A 24899-nucleotide genomic window follows, 5' to 3' on the forward strand; every position below is an offset into this window, starting at 1 on the left:
GCATTCATCCAAGGACAGAATGGAAACTGCATTACATGTGAGCCACATGTGCTGCAATTTTTTGCATTAATAATTTAATAGGAACCATGTTTTGTTATTTTTGAGGAAACCGAAAATATTTCATTAGAATTGAATGCTGTCAAAAAAGATAGCCTAAAAATATGAATTTCCTTCTTGTTTCTCTGAGTTCTGGAGGATATTTTTTACTTAGTTCATATATCCCTTTAAAAGAGGGGTAAGAGATATATACCAAGCAGCTTAGGATTTCACATGAAGATGTATATTAATATTTTTTTTGAGGAAGATTGGCCCTGAGCTAACTACTGCCAATCCTCCTCTTTTTGCTGAGGAAGACTGGCTCTGAGCTAACATCCATGCCAATCTTCCTCTACTTTATACCTGGGACCCCTACTACAGCATGGCTTTTGCCAAGTGGTGCCATGTGAGCACCTAGCATCTGAACTGGCGAACCCTGGGCAGCCAAGAAGCAGAACTTGCAAACTTAACCACCGAGCCACCGGGACGGCCCCAAGATGTGTATTAATTGATAAATTACTGAAGAAGGACGTATTTTGATGATTTTTGTTGCTTGGAGAGTAGAGGAGATATGTCAAATCCCCCTTTCCATAGATATCTTCTTTCCCAAGCTCATATATTGCCTTTCAGTTCCATTAGATTAATGAGCCCTGGTTTAATGTGGATTATTTCTTTTTAAAGTAACAAAAGTTTTAGCATGTATGAGTTTTGTTCTTATTTTTGTTGTAGATACAGGATTTACTCTAAACTCCAGCACTGGACAATTACTAACCCTGGGTAATACTCCAAAACAAGCAGGGTAAGTATCAACAATGATTTGAAATGAATCCTCTGTCAATGACCTTTCTCAAAGTAAAATAAATTAAATGAGATTGCTGAGACTAGTGTTCTGAGTAAATAGGATACTGGAATGTCTAAAAGACAAAAAGATGATCCACTGTAATATAAAAATATATTCAGAACAAGGTGTTATGGGACATGATTCCTCGAAAGCCCTGTGTGAATGACTGTATTTTTTCTCTAAAAACATTAACAAACTGTTTTAGACAACCTATAGAACCACGGATTTAGCTGGCTTGATTTACTACATCCAGATTCATACAATCCTAGGGCAATGAGAACCTACGAGTAGTAGTCTTTCCAATTTAGATGCCGTTTAATTCATCAAATGAAAGAGTCAGCCCTTTACATGATCTGACCTAGGAATCCTAATATTATCTCCCTATACAAAAATATGTCAAGGCAAACTTCCCTGACTCAGAATCTTGAAGTCCCACCTTGAAAACACTTCCTGGATTTACTAAATATTCCACATAAAATGCAAAATTATTTCCAGGAGGGAAAAATAAATCAAAATTAGTACAAAAATATATTAAACTTTTACAGTTAACCTCTTGATTATAAACTCTGTGAGTGTAAGATTTTTATATCCACAGCTGTTTCTCGAACACTTAGAAGACCACTTGACACAATAAAGAAGTTTAAAAAATAATTTTGAATTAATTACTTTGTCAAATGTAATAGGTCAGAGTAAGGTCCTGAGGAGACAGGAGAATTGAGTTTTGATTCAATAACAACTACTTGAGATGGAAGTAGCCAGAGAGAGAAAGAAGAGAGAAGATCTTTGTTTCAGATTTGCCAAGATAGGAAAGACCTAGATGGGGCTTAGTGAGATGTAAAAAGATTCCAAAGATCTGTCTAAAAGGAACATGCGGAAAAGGGCTGTGAATGGAAGCACTCACAAAAATGTAAAACCTATCTATCTTTCCATTTTTCTTGCAGCCAATTTGACCATGGGTACCAAGTAGAGGCATAGTGAACTTGGCCACAGTCACTCAGACCAGCTGCTGTCCCTTAGATCAGTTCCCATAATGAGCATATCTAGTTCATATATGCACATGGGAGTATAGAAAAGTATTTAGCCAGAGCAATTTAGAGGCCAAGGTATAGGTCTCTTTCTCATGGTGTATAGGGCATCCATTTGCCCAAAAATGAAAGGAAGCATGTATAGATACATGAAGTAGCATAAAAGGCCATATACCCTGGAATGATAGAGGAATTTTTTATTGTCACTTTAAAACACCATGAGTAAGCTGGAGGACTGAAAGTGAAAATGGACATTAATTTGTGTCCTGTAATGGCACTACATTCAGACAAACTTTTAAAAAATATCTTGATTTAGTTTTTTATTATTATATCTGTTATAAATCATAAAGAATCAAGTATTCATAGTACTGTTGAAAGAAGTTTGCGTGCACAGAAATGTAGTATCAGTAGTGCAGGTAAGTAGATGAAAGAGTAGACTAGGTAACGTAGAATCACAAAAGTTAGCATTCCTAATATCTAGTCTAGTGTCCTTCGAAAGGTAAAAATTTGTCTCTGATTCATTTTTTCCTTCTTTTCTATTATTCTGACTTTTTAAAATAATATATGTTCAGGGGCTGAGTCTCGAAAGTCACAGTTTGTTGCTTAAGCAAAGTCTGTTTACTACTTTATAAAATAAAACCTTTAAAAATTTGGTGTTTTCATGAAGAACCAGCATACTCCATTAAAGTGCAGTAACCAATGTCATCTCCATGTCTTCCAGACTAATGAATACATCTGGCAGAGAAACCACCAGCTCCGTCAGCCACTTTATCCTCATGGGCTTTCCCTCGAGCCCAGAAATGCAGCTGCTCTGCTTCGGGCTCTTCTCCGTAGCCTATACCCTATCCATAATGGGGAACGCAATCATTGTCTGTGCTGTGTGGTGGGACTGGCGCCTTCACACTCCCATGTACATCTTCTTGGGGAATTTCTCTCTCCTCGAAATATGTTATGTCACCACGACCATCCCTAACACATTGGTCAACTTCCTGTCCTCCAGCAAGTCCATCTCCTTTGTGTGTTGTTTTACACAGTTCTACTTCTTCTTCTCTTTTGGGTATGATGAGTGCTTCTTCCTTTGCATCATGGCCTTTGACAGGTACCTTGCTATCTGCCATCCTCTGCATTACCCACACACCATGACTAAACAACTGTACACTGGTCTTGTCATCTTTGGGTGGTCATGTGGGTTCATCCTCTTCCTAACCCCAGTTGTTCTCATTTCACAGTTGCCCTATTGTGGCCCAAATATCATCAACCATTTTGTGTGTGACCCTGTCCCATTGATGATGATGCTGTCCTGTTCTGAAGACACCATCACTCAGATCACCTACTCTACTTTCAATGATGTTTTCATGATTGGCACCTTTCTTTTTATCCTTTGCTCCTACGCTCTGGTGATCCTGGCTGTACTACGGATGCCCTCAGAGGCTAGCAAACAGAAAGCTTTCTCCACTTGTGCTTCTCATCTGTCTGTGGTGATCCTGTTTTTTGGCTCTGTTATGGTGATGTATGTTAGTCCTGGATCAGGACACCCAGTGAAAATGCAAAAATTCATTACCTTGTTTTATTCTGTGATAACACCTCTGTGCAATCCTATAATATACAGCCTCAGGAACAAGGAGATGAAGGCTGCTCTGAGGAAAATGTTTGGGACTGAACAAGGTGTTCATAAATATAAATGAGAGCCAAAGCCCGTCTCTCAAATGCAACTTACCCTAATAAGACATGAGTGATATATTTATCTACAAATCCATTGTTTTATTAAGAAACTGCTATAAAGAGGACCCATTATCATCTTAAACACCACTCACCAGAAGATGCACTAGTCTTATTTAAGAAGAATATGTTGTAACAAATGAATTCAATTTTGTTTTGAAGTTAATATCAAGTGAGTAAAATTTTATGTACCTGGGCCAACCAGTCCCTCTATATGTAACTCAGTTTCTAACAAGAAGACAGAAGTCGGCTTTGTATTACTGAATCGAAGCAACTAATACAGATGTAATAGTGATCATAGATTGCTTTGAGGATTAACACTATAAGCTAATAATTCTCCACTGGGACATACTGGCTGATAAAGAAGATTCAAATTTGAAGGAAGTCCACCTTGCCAGAGTTTAGCATGTGTTTTTGTTTTAAGGAAACAGACTAGCAGCCTTAGCTGGATATTAGTGATTTTTAAGAGTGCACAGGACAAAGATTAAGAATTTAAAGAGTATTAGTTACCTGCAATATACTAAGTTAAGAGCTAAACATAAAGACCAGGAGATTACTCAGAGCATAACTCACTGTAGGGTAAATCCAACTTACACAACAGGTTCTGATGCCATATATGATTTAGTGTTAGTACTGTGTGACTTATTTTAATACTTCCATAAGCATTCTTAAAACTATTTCTATAAAATATTTAACATTGTTCCTTTAATTATGAATTTTATTTTGTTCTGTTGCCATTTTTTCAAACATGAATCCCCTAAACATAATTAAAAGAAATTATGATATAAAATATATTTTACCGAATTTTAATTTGTAGCCTTCAAGAAAAGATTTACTCCACAAAGTAATGTGCAGCAGCAATTGGACTTCATCTCCTAAAGAACCTGGGTTGAGAATATTTTCTGAGCTTAGAATGCAGAATTTCTGAGTTCTGGAAAAGAAGTGGTTGTCTTTATTCTACTTCACATAAGAAGCAAATAAATGGCTAACCAATTGCCTGACAACTATTTTATATAGGAAGAAAATATAAAAAATTTAGAACTTCATCCAAACTAACTTCAATATGAAGTTCAAAGGGCTGATAATGTTAACACTGATTTTCATCTGTACAACTATTCATCTTTCTTAGTTATATAAGAAAAAGGGATAAGAATTAATGATTCCTAATAAAATATTTTGTTGATTGTTTCTGCAGGTTTACAGTGCCTATATTTGTAATTAGCTTTAGGTTAATTATTAGCCAAATTTTTCTCACTCATCTTAAATTCTACCACATATTAAGTTTGTTGCCACTTGATAGACTTGTAAGTTATTTGGAATGTTAAGAAGCATTTCAGGTAGAATTATTGCACCAACCTATCTTCCACAGTTCATACCTGTGACTTCATGGTGGGAAGTGAGGTTTCATAAATCAACTGACAAAGGAGGAAAGGAACCTTAGGCTTGTTTCACAGATTGTCTAAATATATACTAGTGCAAGGAAGAAATGTACTACTGCTGCACTACAACTCCTCTCCAGAGTGGCCACAGAGTGTAGTGGGGGAGAAAATCTTCACAAAGCAAAGAGCTGGGCGAAACCTACTTAGTTATCTACTTTCATATGGTGGGAGAAATAGCCTGATCAACAAGATAAGGACATTCACAGACTAATGACTGTTGCAAAAAGTTTTCACTAATTGGTCAGGGGCCCAAAAGGAGCCAGATAAGAAAATCAGAGTCAAAGAAGTTTGAAGAGGTGCTGGCCCAATGGTGTAGTGATTAAGTTTGCACACTCTGCTTCAGCAGCCTAGGGTTCACGGGTTCAGAACCTGGGTGCAGACCTACACACCGCTCATCAAGCCATGCTGTCACTGCATCCCACATACAAAATAAAGGAAGACTGGCACAGAGGTTAGCTCAGGGACAATCTTCCTCACCAAAACAATAAAAGGAAGTTTGAAGAGGCAGCATATGGATGGACCTATGAGAGTGAGCACAAAAGTATACAGATCTTTATGTCTCAAATCAACGTGCACTGGAGAGGACCCTCGACAGCAGAGACATCCAACAGCCAGGTAGAAAGAATGAGTCATCCAGGACATGTCAGGCAGCTCTCCCCTTCACCTCAGTGCTTACACAAAGTGCTCATGAAAAGAGTGGTAGGGATGGAGGTTATGCATGAGACAGAAAATAGGGCACTCTCTTACCAGGGTTGGTGAAGCCACTGAGCCACTGGCGGTGCAGCCTCAATGAGAGGCCAATGCTAAGCCCTCAATATGACTTCTCCCTTTGAGAAAACCACTCAGAAACAAGTAGGAAATTGATCACCTCAAATTCCTTTCATTCTGGAAGGTGCAAAGATTTGCTCTTTCTGTGATTTATTTTTTCCTGAATGTAGGTTTGTCTTCCTTTCTTGCATAGCCTCTGTCTGCACCACTATCTTCATGCTTACAGGATACCTGATTTACTAACATGGAATCCCTGCACAAAATTACCACCCCAAGGAAGTGAAACAAGAGTCATGTGAGCACAGGATTCATTGGTCCTACCATATACATGGAAGCAGTTTACTTGATAGAAGTTGTTAGTACAGTCGAGTGATTCCAACACCTTGTGACCCTGTGCACAGCAGAGCAGAACTCTGCCAGGTCTTTTGCTTCATCCCCTCACCTTTTGGTGTTACTCTGCTCTATAAGACAATTCCCCACTGCTATTCATAGGGTTTTCATGGCCAATTTTATTTGAAAGTGGGTGTTGAGGTCCTTCTTCCCAGGCTGTCTTAGTCTAGAAGCTCTGCTGAAAACTTTCCACCATGGATGACCCTGAAGGTCTTTGAAATACCAGTGGCATAGCTTTCAGCATCACAGCAACACGCAGCTGCCACAGTATGACAACAGACAGATGAGAGATGTGGTTCCTGGCTACTTGACAGAATATAGGAATGTAACATTAAAGGCTAACCATGGTTCCTCAACCTAGGTATTATTGACATTATGGGCTGAATAATTCTTTATCATGGGGAGCTATTCTATGCAGTGTAGAATGTTTAGCAGCATTCTTGGCCTCCACCTGGCAGATATCAGTAGCAGACCCTACTGCTACTGGCATGACAAGTGTGACAACCAACAACGTCTCCAGACAGTGTCAAATATCCCCTGGTGGGTGGGGGGAACCACCCCCATTTGAGAGCCACTGGAGTAAGTAAAGATATTGGTTTGAGGCTACACTGCAAGTTTGGGACTCTGTTCTCCAAAAAATTTTACACACATTTAATCAGTGGCCAATAAAAGAGGCTTCACTCCCAGCAGCTAAAATTACATCAGTCTGAGAACCAAGAAGAGAAAGTAAGTTCAACTCATAATTTTCAGTGATTCACTTGCAGAATTTGTTCTTGCTGCCTCTGCAAATTTAAGTTCTGTCAGATAAATTATGGTTACCAGAATGGGAGTAGGGGAAGCTTCTATGAGGGGCCAAGTAAAGATTCTATTAAACCTGAAGCTATGACTGCTGCTGTTTGTAACTCTCTTGTTGGTGGGCCAAGAAAGAAGGGATTCATTATACTGGTCAGTGTAATCTATGACAATTATCCATGGCTGCTCCTACATGTCAGAGATGGGTGGAGTATATTTGGAATTGAGAACATTCACGGGGGCTTCTTTTGGTGCTTTCATGTTTAAGAAAATGCAACACACACAGCCTGAAAAGGGCAAAGCAATCAAGGACTCAGAATCCTTAGAGAGAAAAATCTCAGTGACCCCAGCATGCAAGCAACTTAGAGCATCTAAATTGCTCATCAAAGATGAGGGATATCTACAATGGGTGGTAAAGGAGGGAGATTATGAATATCAGTGATGGCTGTTCATTAGCCATTCTGCATGTAGTCATTTTTATAGATTGCAGGCTATGAGTACTTGAAGATGCAGAAATAGAGTGGATATAATACAGAGAATAAATAGATTTAAATAGTTCAAGTAGAGGACTATAGCAAAAACATTTGGTATCGTGCATAACATCTATTCAGCCCAACTCTATATTCAGTTACAGCTGCTTGGACAGTTGCAAGCTTGGACTCGTAGTGATAGTGTTAACCTCAAGAGTTCCACACATCTTTTCATTTTCTGACTTGGAGCCTTCTCCAAAGCCTCTGGGGCCTAGTCAGCTAGAGAGCAAATGCAAGAAGAATATAAGGACAGTAATACTCCAGAGACAACTATCAACCTAACTGGCAGAGTGGCCAATGGATAAATGCCTAGCTTCTTAGACATGCTGGTAGAATCAAGCCCCTGATGCCCCAATTGCCTACATCAGAGACCTTGAATAAACTGACATTAGCTCTTCGTGCTTCTAAGTCTCACTCTCACTGTTCTCTACTCTTCCTTCCTAGGTAACCTCAAATAAGCTATGTACCCGAGTCTTTATCTGAGGTTCTGATTTGGGGAGCTTAAACTAAAACAAATATTAACTGTGATCTTTCCCAATTATACCTTTTATGATCAAAACACATGAATGTGTTTACATGAAGTAAAGGGTTTGTGCACACATCTCTCCATCTCTGTCTCTGTTTCCACTCTGTCTCTCTTCTCCTAATCTGTTTCTACTCCAGGTATTCACATCCTTCTCCATTATTCTGTCTGTTATTTACTTATGCTTGCTAATCTTAGTTGTTGTTTGTATCTTCGAATACACAAAGAAGCTTAGTTGACAAAGTGTTTGAAGATTTCTAAGTTCTAAAACTTTTTTTCAGGAAAGTTTTGTACTTTTTTCCATTTAAATATTAGAAAATTCTTTTTTTTTTCTGTTAAATATTCCCCTGGGTCATATCACAAAATAAAGATAAAAAGCAAGTGAGAAATAAAATAATAAATCTTTATTTTTCATAATAAATTATACACTTCTTTTCTCCCTCCCTCACAATTCTATGAGGCAATTCCCTTGACCTGATGATCTCAATCTGAAAATCCCAGAACTCTAAAACATTACTTGGTCACCACCTTCTACTATAGCTAATTAGTTGCCTCTCTCCAAATGGCAGTTTTATATAGCTTCTCATCCTAGAGAGGGTGGTGGAAGGATGTGGGCAAAGCTCATGCACAGGAGAACATTTAGTTTGTGGAACTTCTCTGACTCTCTCACCGTGATACCATCTTGATCTTTTGATAGATTAGGTAGATGGTGATGGTAAAGAGGGGCAACGGTGTTGGTGGACTCTCCTCTACCACAAGAAGAATTTCCTTCTCAGGTTCCCATGCTTCCAGAGAGGAAGGATGTAACCAAATGTTTAGCAGAAATTGCATAGGAAGGAAGGGTCAGGGGAATCGTATAGAGAAAGACACAGGAAAGAAAGTGCAGATGATTTTTGATGGGAAGCCAGATTTGAGAATCAAGGTATGGGAGAAAGATAGAGTAGTTACCAAAAGCTTACAATTATTGCCCCTGCTTTTAAAATATCTGATCTATATTCTATTTTCTCGTTGTGCCAACTCATCTTTGGCTTCACTTGTTGTATTGGCCAGCATGTAGTTTGTTCAGAAAATTTCAATGTGACCTTTAGCCCCCATGGATCTCTGTCTCTTTCGGTACCATATAATTTCTTATATACCACTTATTATGCCAAACAAATATACTACTCTAAAATTCTAAGTATTAAGTTCCTGAGCATTCCTGAATGCTGTCACAAAAATATTTCAGCTAGCGTTTGTCCAAGTTCACAATGCCCGTCTTCAACAAGAGTCTCACAGTTGATTGGAAACTGTTTATAGATTTCTGCCACTCTACAAATTTTCTACACATAGCATATTGCTTTATTTTCCCAGCTTTTCCCCAAAACCTCTTCCCTTATGTTACTGAAATTGTCATTTCTAATTTTCCTTTCTCCACTTTGTCATCATTCATTACCTCACTATAGTCTTAGTTCTCTTTCTACCATTTGATTTCACCTGCTTGCTTTAATGGCACCAATGATATCTCAGACCTAAATCCATGCCTTTTTCTTAGTCTTTTCCAGTTTGATCACTCTGTATCATATGAAAGTGACAGCTCTTACTTAGTTCTTTGATATTCATTTCCCCCTTGTTTCCAGTTGTTTGCACAGAAAAAAAGCTTTGTAAAGGCAGATAATACATAAAAAATGTTAGTAATAGTAATAAAATAAGGATGATGACAAAAACTATGTATTTGACCTTTTGTAGCCAGGTATGTTTCCTCTATTAACTTTTGTTTTTACATGTTATTCTTTAAGCAAATCTTCCTTTATGACTTCAAATTTTGGATGAATTACAAATGTTTGTCTCTAGCTGTGATCTTTCCTGCCTGTCAATTACTATAGCTTTTTATGAATACATAGCTTCCTGACTTTGCTGAATCTTTTACTGGCAGCCAAGCTTTGGTGTATTTTGTTTCTTTTCCATTCTGATGAGCAACATCTCCTCCCCATTCCCCTTAACTTGTCATAATAATATGGGAATTTAAGTCTTGACTGTGCCACTAGTTGCTATGAAATCTTGGGTAAGTTAAATTATGTATGTGTTAAATGTTTATGTGTGTAGAATGGAATAGTCTTCTGAGTAAAATGGAATATTTTTATTTTTCCAGCTTTGAGATATAATTTATATATGAAAATTCAATAGAATATGTATAAAAATGTTATTTTTGGGCCTGGCTCTGTGGCCAAGTGGTTAAGTTCGTGCGCTCCGCTGCAGTGTTTCATCATTTCGAATCCTGGGTGGGGACACGGTACTGCTCATCAGACCATGCTGAGGCGGTGTCCCGCATGCCACAACTAGAAGGACCCACAACAAAGAATATACAACTATGTACGGGCGGCTTTGGGGAGAAAAAGGAAAAAAAAATCTTTTAAAAAAAGTGTTATTTTCGAAGTCAATTTAAATTTCATTTCCTTATACATCTCTCAACTTTTTTTCATGGAATACTGTATGGTTTTATTTCCTTGCATTATTCTTCATGCTTTTAATATATTCTGTGTTTAAGTTGAATATTATTGTGGTAATCAGCATATACATGATCAAATGATTAAAAATTTTAAAGAACAATTTTTTAATGTTGCTCTGGAATTCACCTTTAGAAATAAAATAAAGATTTAATGTAGCTCTAAAAAAATAGCAAAAGATCTCTTTGTCATAAGAAAACTTAATGCCTCTCATTTCTCTTTATTAACAGCTTCCCTGCTTGGCTAAACTAGGAAGACTGAAGACTGAAACAACCATAGGTGATAATTCCCCAGGCCACATGATCTCAGTCTGGCAATCCCAGATCTCTGCAGCATCACTTCGCCACTACCCCTTAAGACTGTAATTAGCTGCTACCTGACTATTTTATACAGCGATTTGTGTGTGTCTGCGATGATCCTGCATAGGATCCAGCTGATTTGGGGAGAACTATATCTATTGGAATCTTTAATGATGCTGTTCTCTCAGTTTTCTTGGCAAAACAGGTAGGTAGGAGGGACAGAAATAAAATCTATAGTGAATAAATCAACAAGCCTAGGTTTTGATGTTCCAAGAATGCAAAAGTTAAGCTTTCCACAACTCTCTGTGATGTCAGCCTTCTATATGGCAGGTTGTGCTGGGACTAGAGACGGAGGACGGAGCAGAAAGCAGGCCCATGAAGGACAGTCACTGTGTATGGGTACTTGAGGGTATGAGTAGGGGAAAGTGCACACCTAGGACTAAAACAATGAGAATAAAGCTTTAAAAAGAATATCAGGGGAGACTCAGAGTTTATCTTATAGCTACTTATCTTCCTTTTCATGTTTCTCAACTGTTTAGTCTTATTTTTTTTTTATTTTTTTTATCTCATATGCTTTTCTTTCTGGCCTGTTATTTATGGTCAGCCTGGCCACCTGGTCAGTCTATCTGATCCCCAGACACCTTTCATCCTTTTGTTAACGTCTGTCTCACCCGCCATTCCATTTCTCAGTCCTTGTCATCCTAACTCTTTTCAATTGATTTCAAACTGCTGAACATTACTGGTGTGTGCCACAACAGAGTGGCATGTAGGTTCTATAAAAACTTAGTCATCTACCCCCTATTGGAGATTTTTCACTAATTCATTCTTTGTTAACTCTATCATTTATTATTTTATTCATTGATTAATGAACCCAATTAATATTTATAATGTGTGTCTATGAGATACCAGGCCAAAACTGCCCATTTACAAAGTAGAAAATGTAAGAAAATTGAGATATCAATTTTCTTCTGTTTCTTCTTCTTCACTCTATCATCCCACTTTCTTAGTTGTCACAAAATTTCTCTATTCCTCCCGTTCTTCTCTGTTTTCCTCCTTCATTCTTGATATGCTCTTCTCTGTTGTCTTCTCTGGCCCAACGCTGGTTGTCCTCCAACCTCTGTGATTTTTCTGCTTAATTTGTTGGCTCCTTTGCCTCCCTTCACAATATCAGTATAACAGTCTGTATTATTTTATTTTATTTTTCATTTTTTCTCTATACTCTCTCCCGCAGGGATCTTATTGTACATTTACTTATTACTCTTTTATGGATTACTATGCAATTACACCTTGAATCTATACTTCTTTCCATATATTCTGTCTCACTTTTCCACCTGGACATCTCATTAGTATCTGAAGTCCAATTGCCTAATAGAAAAGTGAGCATCTGTTTTCTCTACCCTCACAAAGTCCATGTCCAACTTTCTTATTTTTAAAAATTGATCCACCATTGTCTGAAACATTCTTGCTCAAATTGTGGTGTCATCTTTGACTTCACTCTCTTCATGTTCACTCCAACTTTAATCAGTCACCAATTCCTTTGGGTTTTTACTACTCAGTATTTCTGCTTTCTGCATCTACAGCTAAAACTGTGTAGTCCTAGTCCAGCTCTGTAGCCCCCCAGATCTGCTTTATTTCATCATTATCTTGAGGACTCCCTATCTCCATTGTTTCTTTCCACTGATTGACCCATCACACTTACAGGTGGAGCATCTTCCCTAGTTACTGGCCTCATCATCAGTTCCTTGCACCCACTCCTTCATTGACTCCCTATATTTATTTAATAATTCTTAAATATCTAAATCAGTTCCCAATGTTAAATAAGAACTAATCTCTACCATCTTTCTCATTTTATTTTCTTCTGTTCTCCAAAACAATATTTATGCTGTAGACAATCCGCATGCTTTGCCATTACCCAGTGAATGCCAAAATTACCTATCTTTCAGATTTTATCATCTACTTAAAATGACTTCTTTAGATCCTATGTTTATGTATTGTAATATTTATCATCTCTTAAAGCTATACACAAATGCTACCTCTGCTATGCTGCCTTTTCTCATCACTATAGTTGTCTCTTTCCACTCTTTTCATAGGTTAGAGAGTCTATTCCACTTCTATGACATGCATCATACAATGCCTGATGTATCTTTCTATACATGTTGGACAAAGACTGACTTTGTGCAACATTGTTCTATCTTGAAATCTAGCACATACTAAGCACATCCATTTTAAATTAACAAAATAAATAAATGAGAAGTTAAGAATGGAAATAGGACATAACTAAGACTTTGGTCTTGAATAACCATCTCACTTTATAATATGACTAAACTGCATCTGCTTTCTCCACTGGTACAATTAAAGTGGAGGTAAAAACTGAAGAAATTCTATATGACTCATGAAAAAGGCAGTTTAGGAGAAAGGTCTGCTTTGCTCAGCAGCTAGTATTGTGTGTTTTGGCTTCCTTGCTTTGGCAGAGCAACACAAATTGGCGCCTGGATGGGCACAGGCTTCAGAAATCCCTTGAAGCACCTATGTTGGCCCTTTCTCCCTTCTCTCCTCTGTCTTATCCCTAATGACAAGGCAAATATCCAGTGTAATATGAAGTGATCAGAAAAACTTAATTTTCTTATGTGGGGAATTGAAATTTATAGCTTCGGATTGTGGGGATAGCACTGGTGGAAGGGGCACAGCCTGATCAGAGCACAAAGCTTCTTCCTGCCTCCCTCGGGTAGTCTTTGATTAGTACCTTCACTTAGAAGGAAAATTGTTATTTGAGAAATGTACGTAAGTGATTGGATGCAAGTATAGACATGAAAGCTATACCTAAAATCAAGTCTAATTTCAATACTTTAGACTAATGGCAAATCCAGAAATTTGAGGAATTATATTTACACTTGAAAGTCACTCGTGTAGTCTCCAATATATAACAGATACCATTTATTGTGCCATACTATATCCTAGGTACAGGGTTAGGTATGTTTATATATATTATGTCATTTACTTCTCATAATAGCCTGAAAGGAAGGTATTATCTCCATGTTATTTATGAGAAAACTGAAGGTCAGAGAGGTTAAGTAACTTTGTCATACTCACATAGCAAGTAAGTGGTGGAGCCTAGACTCAAAAATAAGCCTGATTGATGTCAAAGCCCAAGCTATTAACTGTTCTATTACAATATATGAAAGTCAACCTGTGAATTTTTGTATTTTTAGGGTTGAAGATGATAGAAATGAAAATTTTGAAATGGTTTCTGGACTTTTGAATGTGAGCATATAGCAGGTGATAACTCCACCATGTAGAAGAACCACAGCTTTGGAAATAGCTGTACTGTGACCTTCAGCAGTAGAAGCCAACTGGACAGAGAACCCTCCTGGGATGCCAGAACACACAGGAAACACACTAGGGAGAATTTCATGTGCCTGTTGTCTGTTGTTCTTCATACCTCCTTCTCCTGCTTAGTATATGGTAGACTCCTCAAATGATAATAACAGTTAAAATCTTTACACAGAATTACACATGTATATCATCATGTTGCATAAAAGGCGATATTTCCATTCATTATCATGTGTGATTTTCACAGAAACTCTTGAGTTTGACAGGGCAGGTAATAGAAGCATCTGCCTTTTCTCTCCTTCCTTAAGTGCAACCCAATGTCAAAGTCAGGAGCAGCCCTGAATCAATGAATTAAAGGTGAGAGATTGATGTTCAAATCTTTAACTCGGATTCTCAGAAACAAGTGGCTACCATATTTCATACTACCTGAACTGTGTTCAGCTCCTTCTCTATTCTTTGACGCCTTCTTTTTTCTTTCTTTTATCATTGTGCATATCTTTATGTCCCCTTTCCCCACCTTTACCATATTTTAAAACTTCATCTTTTCTCCCATCTCTCTGCTTTATTTTTTTCTGTATTTCAGATTATTCATTAGACTTTAGCAAAATAAATTGAGTGTTGGCTGTAGGTTTAGAGATTAAATGCTATCTAATCTCCACCAAGTAGTATGGTGTAAAGCCTTAGATGCCTACTCACTGGGAGACTACTACTCACAGCTATTATAAATTTTTAAATGAAAAATTTTCCCTTATGCATATTGTAATTATTGGAAAAGATGACCAAGAGAGGAGAGAATCAAGAATAATAAAGATTATTGAACTGAAGGCATGACCTTACTCTATTCAGGAGTTACTAATCTAACATCCCAACCAGGAACTACCTACTAACTTTCCATAGGTGCCTGGGTATATGGTATGGGCTATATACACACGAATAATGATAGTTAATATTAATGAGTACCTTCATACTATATAATTCAAGGTATTTCCCATACATTACATATCTTTTCCTTCTCTTTTCCTTTCAATTTTCACTAATTCCAGAAGGGACAGATCAATATCTTTGGCCCTGGCATAGCCTTCCCCACATGCTTTTGCTGATGCTAGGTTTCTTCTGCCCTTGAATGTCATCTACAGCAATTTTTCCCCCCAAACCTCACCAAGTATTCATCTTACTCTTCGCTTGACATGCATACCACATTAGATTGTATTTTTTATGTGTGTAATTCATGTGTTTTCAACTGTTTTCTTAATCCTTTGACTTATAGGAATTAGCAAGATAATAAATCAGTATGAAGGAAAATTGCCAATCAAAGCTACAAGAAGTAATTGTGATTTTAATTGACTTTTGGGGATAATGAAGTTTAGAAAGGCCAAAAGGACGGGTCTTTTACAAACATCAAGTTAAGCTATTTACAGTTGTGATGACCAGTTACATAACCAGCAAAATACAAAGAATCAGTATACAAATCATAATAGTAATAATCAGTTTCTCAACTATAAATTGCTTTGAACCAGTCAAGTAATCTTTAATTTTGCACACATTTTATATAATATTTATTTATTGTTAGCTTGCTATGTAATAATTTAGTATTAATAATGGATACTTTGTATGAATGTCTCTGGTTAGTTTGGTTTTACCCAGGAAAAATCACTATTTTGAGGGGCTTTTTTTGTTTTTTTACTCCCTTATTTTCTCTAGGGCTTGTCTTTCTGGAATAGGAATCAAGAGACCTAGGTTCTGGTCCCCCGTGCTGCCAATTGTGTGAATCTTGGAAACTCGGTTTACTTTGCTGGAGCTCATGTTTTTCATCTGAATGATGACCAGCTGGAGTAAATGGTCTTTATATAATTCCATGAGAATTCTCATCTCATAACACTTGGGACATGAGCTTTTCTTCACTAAGAACTTGGATGTTTTTCAACAATTAGTGGGTTTCCTGGCCCCCTCACCAGTGCCTCCATTGCCTCCCATGTATGTTCATCCCATCAGTCCTCTCCTGTGTTGACTCTCCTGCCCTGATGAGCAGCATAAGCGGTTGTTTTCTGCCCCCTACTCCAGGCCCCAGGTTTCTGATAATAGAAAATGTGCACCCTAAGACTATGGACTAGTGGCTCAGGAAGTGACAGTATATTCACTATTTGTAGGTGAGAACAGAAGGTGATTCATGCCAGCGATGGTGACCCAGAATTGGAGTCAGGACACAGTGACAGCCTCTGGGAATTTTGCAGTCTGGGATGAATGAAGGCATCAGACAGATGGTCCTCTGTGTGAGAAGGTCTGGATCACAGCTGCAAAAATGAATGGTGTCAGTATACCTGTTCTACTGTATTTTGTCAACTCCTAAAGTGATTAACTTCTGTTAAGTGTTTTCAGAAACATCTCTCTATTACAGGGAATGATTGAGGTGGGTATGTGGACACAGAGAAACATAACACTGTTCTCTGCTCACCCTCCACTTCACATATAAATACAATCCATATTGAAGGACTAAATCTACAGTGTCACATCATTTATGGTTTAAGATCAAGAAGAAAGCTCATCTGCCCTCCTAAAATGTGACTTCTTAATGTTTAACATTTCTCTTATTTTATCATAATAAATCGAGAGTATAAAATGCAAATTACCCTGAAGGTAAAACATCTGAATGGATTTCAGTCACAGTAAGCAGGCTAACATCAAATAGCAGAAGAGGTTACCCTGCAGCCAGTACTGAGTACTTCAAAGGGTTGGGGGATGCCAATAGACATAAAAGGTGACACCAAAGGGAGGCTGAGGCACTGTTGAATTAAAGCTTAATATCCCAACTATTCCAAGTGCTGCCCCTCAATACGTTCCTGTGTATGGACAGAGAAAATTTGTTCGAAGAGATATTTTATATTCTTGGTGGTGACTTTAGGCATGTGTCTTGGCAGAAACTCTGATGAAATCTCCCAAATACACATTTGTTAGGCCTGAAGAAAGCTTTGAATAACTAGGTGGCATAGGCTCCTTATGAATGTCTCACTGTGTCTTGAAGCCATTTTAGGGCTTCGTAATTATGAAAAATATGGTGAGAAGAAGAGGCACCTAGAATAGCAGTGAACATGATAAAGCATGGTGGAAAGTAGTGGTTGTTCTATTCCTTATTAGAGTCCACATGCTTCCCCTGTTCTACTATACTTGCAGGCTCTCTAATTTGACATATCCTGATCTCTTTATTCATAGTCTCAATCTTCGGCCTATCCTAAATCAGTCACAACTCATGTCTCAGGCACCTCTCACTCCAGGTGACAATCCATTTGTTAATCGTTTTCCTCTCATCCCTACTTTCTGTCAGCGAATTGTGAAAGCAAACTGGGGGAGAAGTGGATTATGAGAATATACCGAAGGTGAAATGGAATATGTTGGAAATGAGGAATAGCCAATATCAGAAGTAATTTAAACAGCTGATGAACATCATGAACCCTCATGCATCTCTAATGAGTCGAAATCATTTGTTTTAGTTTAAACTAATTATCATATTCAGTTCATTCTAGACCTTTTTTAGATTTACAGTCTAATGCTTGCTCAGCCATCTTGTTCTTGCTTAATCTGTTAATTTGAGAACAGAACATTGCAGCGAGAGTGTTGGTAATTGGTAAAATATGTTGCAGCTCACACATTGTGATAACATTATGTTGATTTTTGGTTTTTGCTTTTTCATATTTGAGGAACTGGACAACTATATGCTTGTCATTCCTAAGGAGAATGATGAAACATCAGTAATTCTATGATGTATTATCATCTCCATAATCACAATTACCTCCTCATTTTCTTAGTTCTCATAATTTCAGCATCAGCCCAGTTGGTTGGATCAATGGATGGAGGGAATCACTCTATTGTGTCTGAGTTTGTGTTTCTGGGACTCACACATTCATGGGAAATGCAGCTTCTCCTCCTGGTTTTCTCCTCTGTGCTCTATGTGGCAAGCCTGACTGGAAACATCCTCATTGTGTTTTCTGTGACCACTGATCCTCATTTACATTCCCCCATGTATTTCCTATTGGCCAGTCTCTCCTTCATTGACTTGGGAGCCTGCTCTGTCACCTCACCCAAGATGATTTATGACCTTTTCAGAAAGCGCAAAGTCATTTCATTTGGAGGCTGCATTGCTCAGATCTTCTTCATCCATGTCGTTGGTGGTGTGGAGATGGTGCTACTCATAGCCATGGCCTTTGACAGATATGTTGCCATATGTAAGCCTCTCCACTATCAGACTATCATGAGCCCACAAATGTGCATTTTGTTCCTGGCTGCTGCCTGGGCCCTTGGTATCAGCCACTCACTGTTCCAACTAGCATTTATTGTTAATCTACCCTTCTGTGGTCCTAATGTGTTAGACAGCTTTTACTGTGACCTTCCTCATGTCCTCAGACTGGCCTGTACAGATACCTACAGATTGCAATTCATGGTCACTGTCAACAGTGGGTTTATCTGTGTTGGTTCTTTCTTTATACTTCTCATCTCCTACATCTTCATCCTGTTTACTGTTTGGAAGCATTCCTCAGGTGGTTCATCCAAGGCCCTCTCCACTTTATCAGCTCACATCACCGTGGTCCTTTTGTTCTTTGGTCCAACCATGTTTGTCTATACATGGCCACACCCCAATTCACAGATGGACAAGTTTCTTGCTATTCTTGATGCTGTTCTCACGCCTTTTCTGAATCCAGTCATCTATACATTCAGGAATAAAGAGATGAAGGCAGCAATGAAGAGAGTATGCAAACAGTTAGTGACTTACAGAAAGATCTCATAAATTATATGATAAAGACTTCTCACTAACCATGGTGTAGCCTTTTGTTTCTATCTTTGATATTTTAAACTCAGGAACTTTGAGGCATTAAATATTGATTTGAATATCATCATATCTGAAACGTAATTTTTAACGTACGAATGTATTTATGTCTTGTGAAGAGTGAACCATGAATACAGTATACCTATCTATGCAAGTCCCATTCAATTTCTTTCAGCAATGTGATATAGCTTTCAGCGAACAGGTCTTGCATATCTCTTTGAGATTTATCCCTAAGTATTTCAATTTTTGATGCCATTTTAAATGGTGTTTTTCATTTCAATTTACAATTGCTATTGCTAATATACAGAAATATAAAAGATTATTTTGTTTATTGACGCTGTATTTTACAAACTTGCAAAACCTATTACTTCTACTAATTTTTTATAGATTAAGTAGGATTTTCTTCATAGATATTCATGCTGTCAGCTAATAAAGATATTTTACTTCTTTTATTCTACTATGGACCATTTTATTGATTTTTGTTGCCTTATTATTGCACTTACTAGATCAAATGGTACAATGCTAAGGAGAAGTGGTTAGAGTGGATGTCCTTGACTTGTTCCTATCTTATGAGAAAAGTATTCGGTCTTTCATTTTTAAGTGTGATACTAACTATATATTTTCATAGTTTTTCATAGATGCCTTTTATTAAGATGAGGAAGTTTGTTTCTATTAAGTTTGCTGAAAGTTTTCAAAATCAGGAATGGATGTTGGATTTTGTAAAATGGTTTTTTCAAGTTTAGTATCAGGGTAATGCTGGCCTTTTATAATGTATTTCTTAATTTTAAATTTATGGAGTTTTTTAAGAATTGATACGATTTCTTTCTTAAATGTTTGATAGAATTCACCAAGAAAGTCATCTGGGCCTTGAGTTTTCTCTAATTAGCATGACGAAAAATATTAATGTATACAACTCACTGGTAAAGGTAAATATAGTGAAATACAAAATATACTAATACTTTAATAGTAGTGTACAAATCACTTTCAACCTTAAAAGGCAAAAGTAATAAAAATAGCTAACTACAATAATAAAATGAAAAGATGTAAATTGTGAAGTTGATAACATAAAGTGTATACATGGGGGAGGGAGAAGTAAAAGTGTATAATTTTTGTATGTGATCAAAGTTAAGTTGTTATTACCTAAAAATATTCTATTATCACTGTAAGATATGTTCTGTAAGCCTCATGACAAACAAAAATAAAAAACCTGCAGCAGATATACAAAATATAAAGAGGAAGGAATCAAAGCTTACCACTACAAAAAAAAATCATCCAATCAGAATGGAAGATAACAGGAGAGAAAGAAAGAAAGGAACTACAAAACAGTCAGAAAATAACGAGCAAAATGGTAATAATAAGTTCTGACCTATCTATAACTACTTTAAATGTAAATGGATTAAATTCTCCTGTCAAAAGATACAGAATGACCAAATGGAAAAGAACCAAGATCCACCTATATGCTGCCTATAAGAAATTCACTTTGGCTTTAAGGAGACACACAGGCTGAAAGTGAAGGAATGGAAAAAGATATTCCATAGAAAAGGGTAATAAAAAGAACACAGGAGTGACTATTTTTCTATTTGACAGAATAGACTTAAAATCAAAAATTGTCACAAGAGACAAAGAAGGTCATTATATTATAATAAAGGAGTCAATTCATTAAGAGCATATAACAATTGTAAATAATGTGCATCCAACATCAGAGGCCAGAAATTTATAAAGCATATATTGACAGATATAAAGGGAGAAATAGATAGAAATACAATAATAGTAGGGGACTTCAATACCCCACTCTCAATGGTGGATAGATCATTCAGATATAAATCAACAATGAAACAATGGATTTGAACAATTGTATAGACCAAATGGACCTAACTGACATGTACAGAAATTTCTATCCAGCTGTAGCACAATACACAGTCTTTTCAAGTGCACACAAATCATTCTCCAGGACAGATCATATGTTAAGCCCCAAACAAGTCTTATTAAATTAAATAAGATTGAAATAATTTCAAGTATCTTTTCTGACCACAATAGTGTGAAACTAGCAATCAGTAACAGAAGGAAGATTGGAAAATTCAGAAATATGTGGAAATTAAACAATACACATCTGAAATAGCAATTGATCAGAGAAGAAGTCAAAAAGGAAATAAAAATTAATCAAAAAGGGGCCAGCCCAGTGGAATAGTGGTTAAGTTTGTGCACTCTGCTTCAGTGCCCAGGGTTCACAGGTTCAGATCCTGGATATGAATCTATGCTCCACTCATCAAGTCATGCTGAGATGGCACCCTGCATACAAAATAGAGGAAGATTGGCATAGATGTTAGCTCAATGACAGTCTTCCTAAAGCAAAAAGAGGAAGATTGGCAACAGTTATTAACTTAGGGCTAATCTTCCTCACATAAATAAATAAATAAGGAAATAAGGAATCGAAAGGGAAATAAAATAAATTGAGACAAACAAAAAAGGAAAAAGGAAACACAACAAAACAAAACTTATGGAATGCAACATAAACAGTTCTAAGGGGAAGTTTGTAGTGATAAATGCCTACATTAAGAAGAAAGAAAGACCTCAAATTAACAATCTAAATTTACATCTCAAAGAACTAGGAAAAGAAGAACAAACTAAGCCCAAAGTTAGAAGAAAGTAAGAAATAATAAGGATTAGGCCAGAAATTAATGAGGGAGTAGAAATATAAGAGAAAGCTCAACAAAACTAAAAGCTGTTCTATTTAAAAGATTAAAAAAATAGAGAGAACTTTTGCTAGAGTAATATAAAGGGGAATAGACAAATAAAATTATAAATGAAAGAAGAGACATTACAAACGATACCACAGAAATACAAAGAATCATACTGATTACTATGAAAAATTATGTGTTCACAGACTAGATCACCTGGAAGAAATGGATAAACCCCCAGAAACACACGACCTGCCAAGACTGAATCATGAAGAAATAGCAAATCTGAATAAATCACTAATGAGTAAGGAGATTAAATCAGTAATCAACAACTTTCCCACAAAGTCCAGGATCAAATTGCATCATGGTCAATTCAACCAAACATTTAAAGAAGAATTACCATCAATCCTTCTCAAACTCTCCCATAAAATTAAAGAGGAAGGAGCACTTCCAAAGTCATTTTAGAAGGACAGCATTACCCTGAAAGCAAAGCTAGACCATGACACTACAAGAAAATAAAACTACAGGCCAATATTCTTGACAAACATAAATGCACGAATCATCAACAAAATACTAGCGGATCAATTCAACAGCACATTAATTGATTATACACCATAATCAAGTGGGTTTTATCTCTAGGATGCAAAGGGTGATACAACATATGCAAATTAATAAATGTGATGTATCACATTATTAGAATGAAGGATAAGATTCATACAATCATCTCAATACATACAGTAAGAGCATTTAACAATTATAATATCCTTCCATGATAAAGACTGTCAACAAATTATGTATAGAAGGAATATACATCAACATAGTAAAGGGCATATATGACAAGCCTACAGTTAACATCATACTTAATGGTGAAAAGCTGAAAGATTTTCCTCTAAGAACAGGAAAAAGAAAAGGATGCCCACTCTCAATTAATCAACATAGTAATGGAAATAGCCAGAGCAATTAATAAGCAATTAGTAAGGAAAATTTAAAAAGTGCATCCAAATCAGGAAGGAAGAAATAAAATTGTCTCTGCAGATGGCATGATGTTATGTGAGAAAACCTTAAAGATTCCACCAAAAAACTGTTAAAAGTAATAAAAGAATTCATTGAAGTTGCGAGAAAATCAGCATACAAAAATCAGTTGCATTTCCACACAGTAACAATGAACTATTTGAAAAAAATTAAGATAATAATAATTTACAATAGCATGGAAAAACACAAAACACTTAGGAATAAATTTAACCAAGGAGAGGAGATATCTATACATTAAAAACTATAAGATCATGAAAGAAATTAAAGAAAACACAAGTAAATAGAAAGGTATCCTCTGTTAATGGATTGGAAAAATTAAAGTTGTTAAAATGTCCACAATCTTCAAAGTGATCTACAGATTCAATGCAATCCCTATCAAAATGACATTTTTTCACAGAAATAGAACAAAAAATCCTAAAATTCATATGGAACCACAGAAGATCCTGAATAGCCAAAGCAATCTTGAGCAAGAAGAACAAAGCTAGTGGCACCACACTGCCTGATTTCAAACAATATTACAAAGCCATAATAAAGCAATACGGTATTGGCATAAAAACAGACGAATAGACCAATTTATCAAAATAGCGAGCTCAAAAGTAAATCCATAGATATATAGTCGACCAACCTTTGGAAAAGTCACCAAGAATACTCAATTGGGAAAGGGTTGTCTCTTCAAGAAATAATGTTGCTAAAATTGGATATCACACGCAGAGACATAAAATTGGATCCTTATCTCACAGCATATATAAAAATAAACTCAAAATGGATTAAAGACTTAAATATAAACTCTAAAACTGCTATTAGAAGACATAGGGGAAAAGCTTCTTTGCATTGGTCTCAGCCATGATTTTTTTAATATGACGCTAAAAGCACAGGCAATAAAAGCAAAAACAGATGAGTGGGATTGTATAAAAGTCAAAAGCTTCTGTAGTAAAAAAAAAATAAAGAAAACAATCAACAGATTGAAGAAGCAACTTATGGAATTAGAAAATATATTTACAAACCATAGCGTCTAATAATGGTTAATATCCATCTAAATATATAAGGAACATCTACATTTAAACAAAATGAAAATAAATAACCTGATTAAATAATGGGCAAAGTACTTGAATAGACAATTCTCAAAAGAAGACTCACAAATGGTTAACAGGTATGTGAAAGGTGCTCAATATCACTAACCGTAGGTGAAATGCACATCAAAACCACAATGAGATATCACTTCACGCTTGTTAGAATGGCTATTATCAAAAAGGCAAAAGACAATGAGTGTTTGTGAGAATGTAAAGGAGAACACTTGTACACTGTTGGTGAGAATGTCAATTGCTACAGCCATCATGAAAAAGAGTATCAAGGTTTCATTTTGGGCAACCAAGATGCCCTTCGATAGATGGATACATAAATACACTGTGGTATATCCATACAATGGAGTATTATTCAGTGCTAGAAATAAATGAATTATCAAGCCACGAAAAGACATGGAAGAACCCTAAAGGCATTACCAAGTGTAATAAGTTAATCTGAAAAGGTTACATACTGCATGATTCCAACTATATGACATTCTGGAAAAAGCGAAACTGTGGAGATAGGAAAAAGATCAGTGGTTGGGCAGAAGGAAAGAGAGATCAATAGGTAGAGCACAGGGCATTTTTCAGGCAGTATAACTATTCTGTATGATGCTATAAGGGTATACATGTCATTATACCTTTGTCAAAAGCTATAGAATCTACACCAAGAGTGAACCCTAATGTAAGCTATGAACTTCGGTTAGTAATGATATGTCAATATTTTTCATTGACTGTAACAAAACCTAGCATGAGATGTTGATGATGGGGGAGTTTGGGGTTGTGTGTATGTTGGCGGATTACATGGGAACTCTGTACTTGCTGCCCACTTTTTACTAACACTGCTATAAAAAATAAAGTCTACTAATTAAAAGATCACAAGCAAAAAACTCAGTTGGTAAACAGTGCTCAACTTCATGGTAGGAAGGATCACTAGAAGTTGAGATAGATACAGAGGCAGTTTAGGTATAACTTAAACTGCACCTTCTGTTGTTCTCAATAATCACCAAGTATAAGAACTTTCTGATACCGTTTTCAAATTTGATGTACCCAAATTTAACCATATGTCGCTAGGAATAATGTTTATTTGGGAGATTACTTAAATTAAAAATATATGTATTTTTATTTTTGCTTAAG

At 36.5% G+C, this 24899-nt stretch overlaps 2 protein-coding genes across 2 annotated transcripts; both read left to right on the forward strand.

The window, feature by feature from the left end:
- The first annotated feature begins 2612 nt into the window (after positions 1-2612).
- LOC124235116 (olfactory receptor 11G2-like) lies at positions 2613-3587 on the forward strand. The gene has a single exon (XM_046652734.1). It carries the CDS (start codon positions 2613-2615, stop codon positions 3585-3587), a length of 975 nt encoding a protein of 324 aa, XP_046508690.1.
- A 14426-nt stretch (positions 3588-18013) lies between these two features.
- On the forward strand, positions 18014-18952 carry LOC124235932 (olfactory receptor 4F3/4F16/4F29). The gene has a single exon (XM_046654479.1). The coding sequence runs from the start codon at positions 18014-18016 to the stop codon at positions 18950-18952; it is 939 nt and encodes a 312-aa protein (XP_046510435.1).
- The last annotated feature ends 5947 nt before the right edge of the window (positions 18953-24899 follow it).

The sequence above is a fragment of the Equus quagga genome, chromosome 2, assembly GCF_021613505.1.
Source record: "Equus quagga isolate Etosha38 chromosome 2, UCLA_HA_Equagga_1.0, whole genome shotgun sequence".
In the NCBI taxonomy this organism is placed as follows: domain Eukaryota; kingdom Metazoa; phylum Chordata; class Mammalia; order Perissodactyla; family Equidae; genus Equus; species Equus quagga.

What these genes read in the sequence shown, in the direction of transcription:
- LOC124235932 (XM_046654479.1), top strand. Translation starts at nt 18,014, where the DNA reads ATGGATGGAGGGAATCACTCTATTGTGTCTGAGTTTGTGTTTCTGGGA.
- LOC124235116 (XM_046652734.1), top strand. Translation starts at nt 2,613, where the DNA reads ATGTCTTCCAGACTAATGAATACATCTGGCAGAGAAACCACCAGCTCC.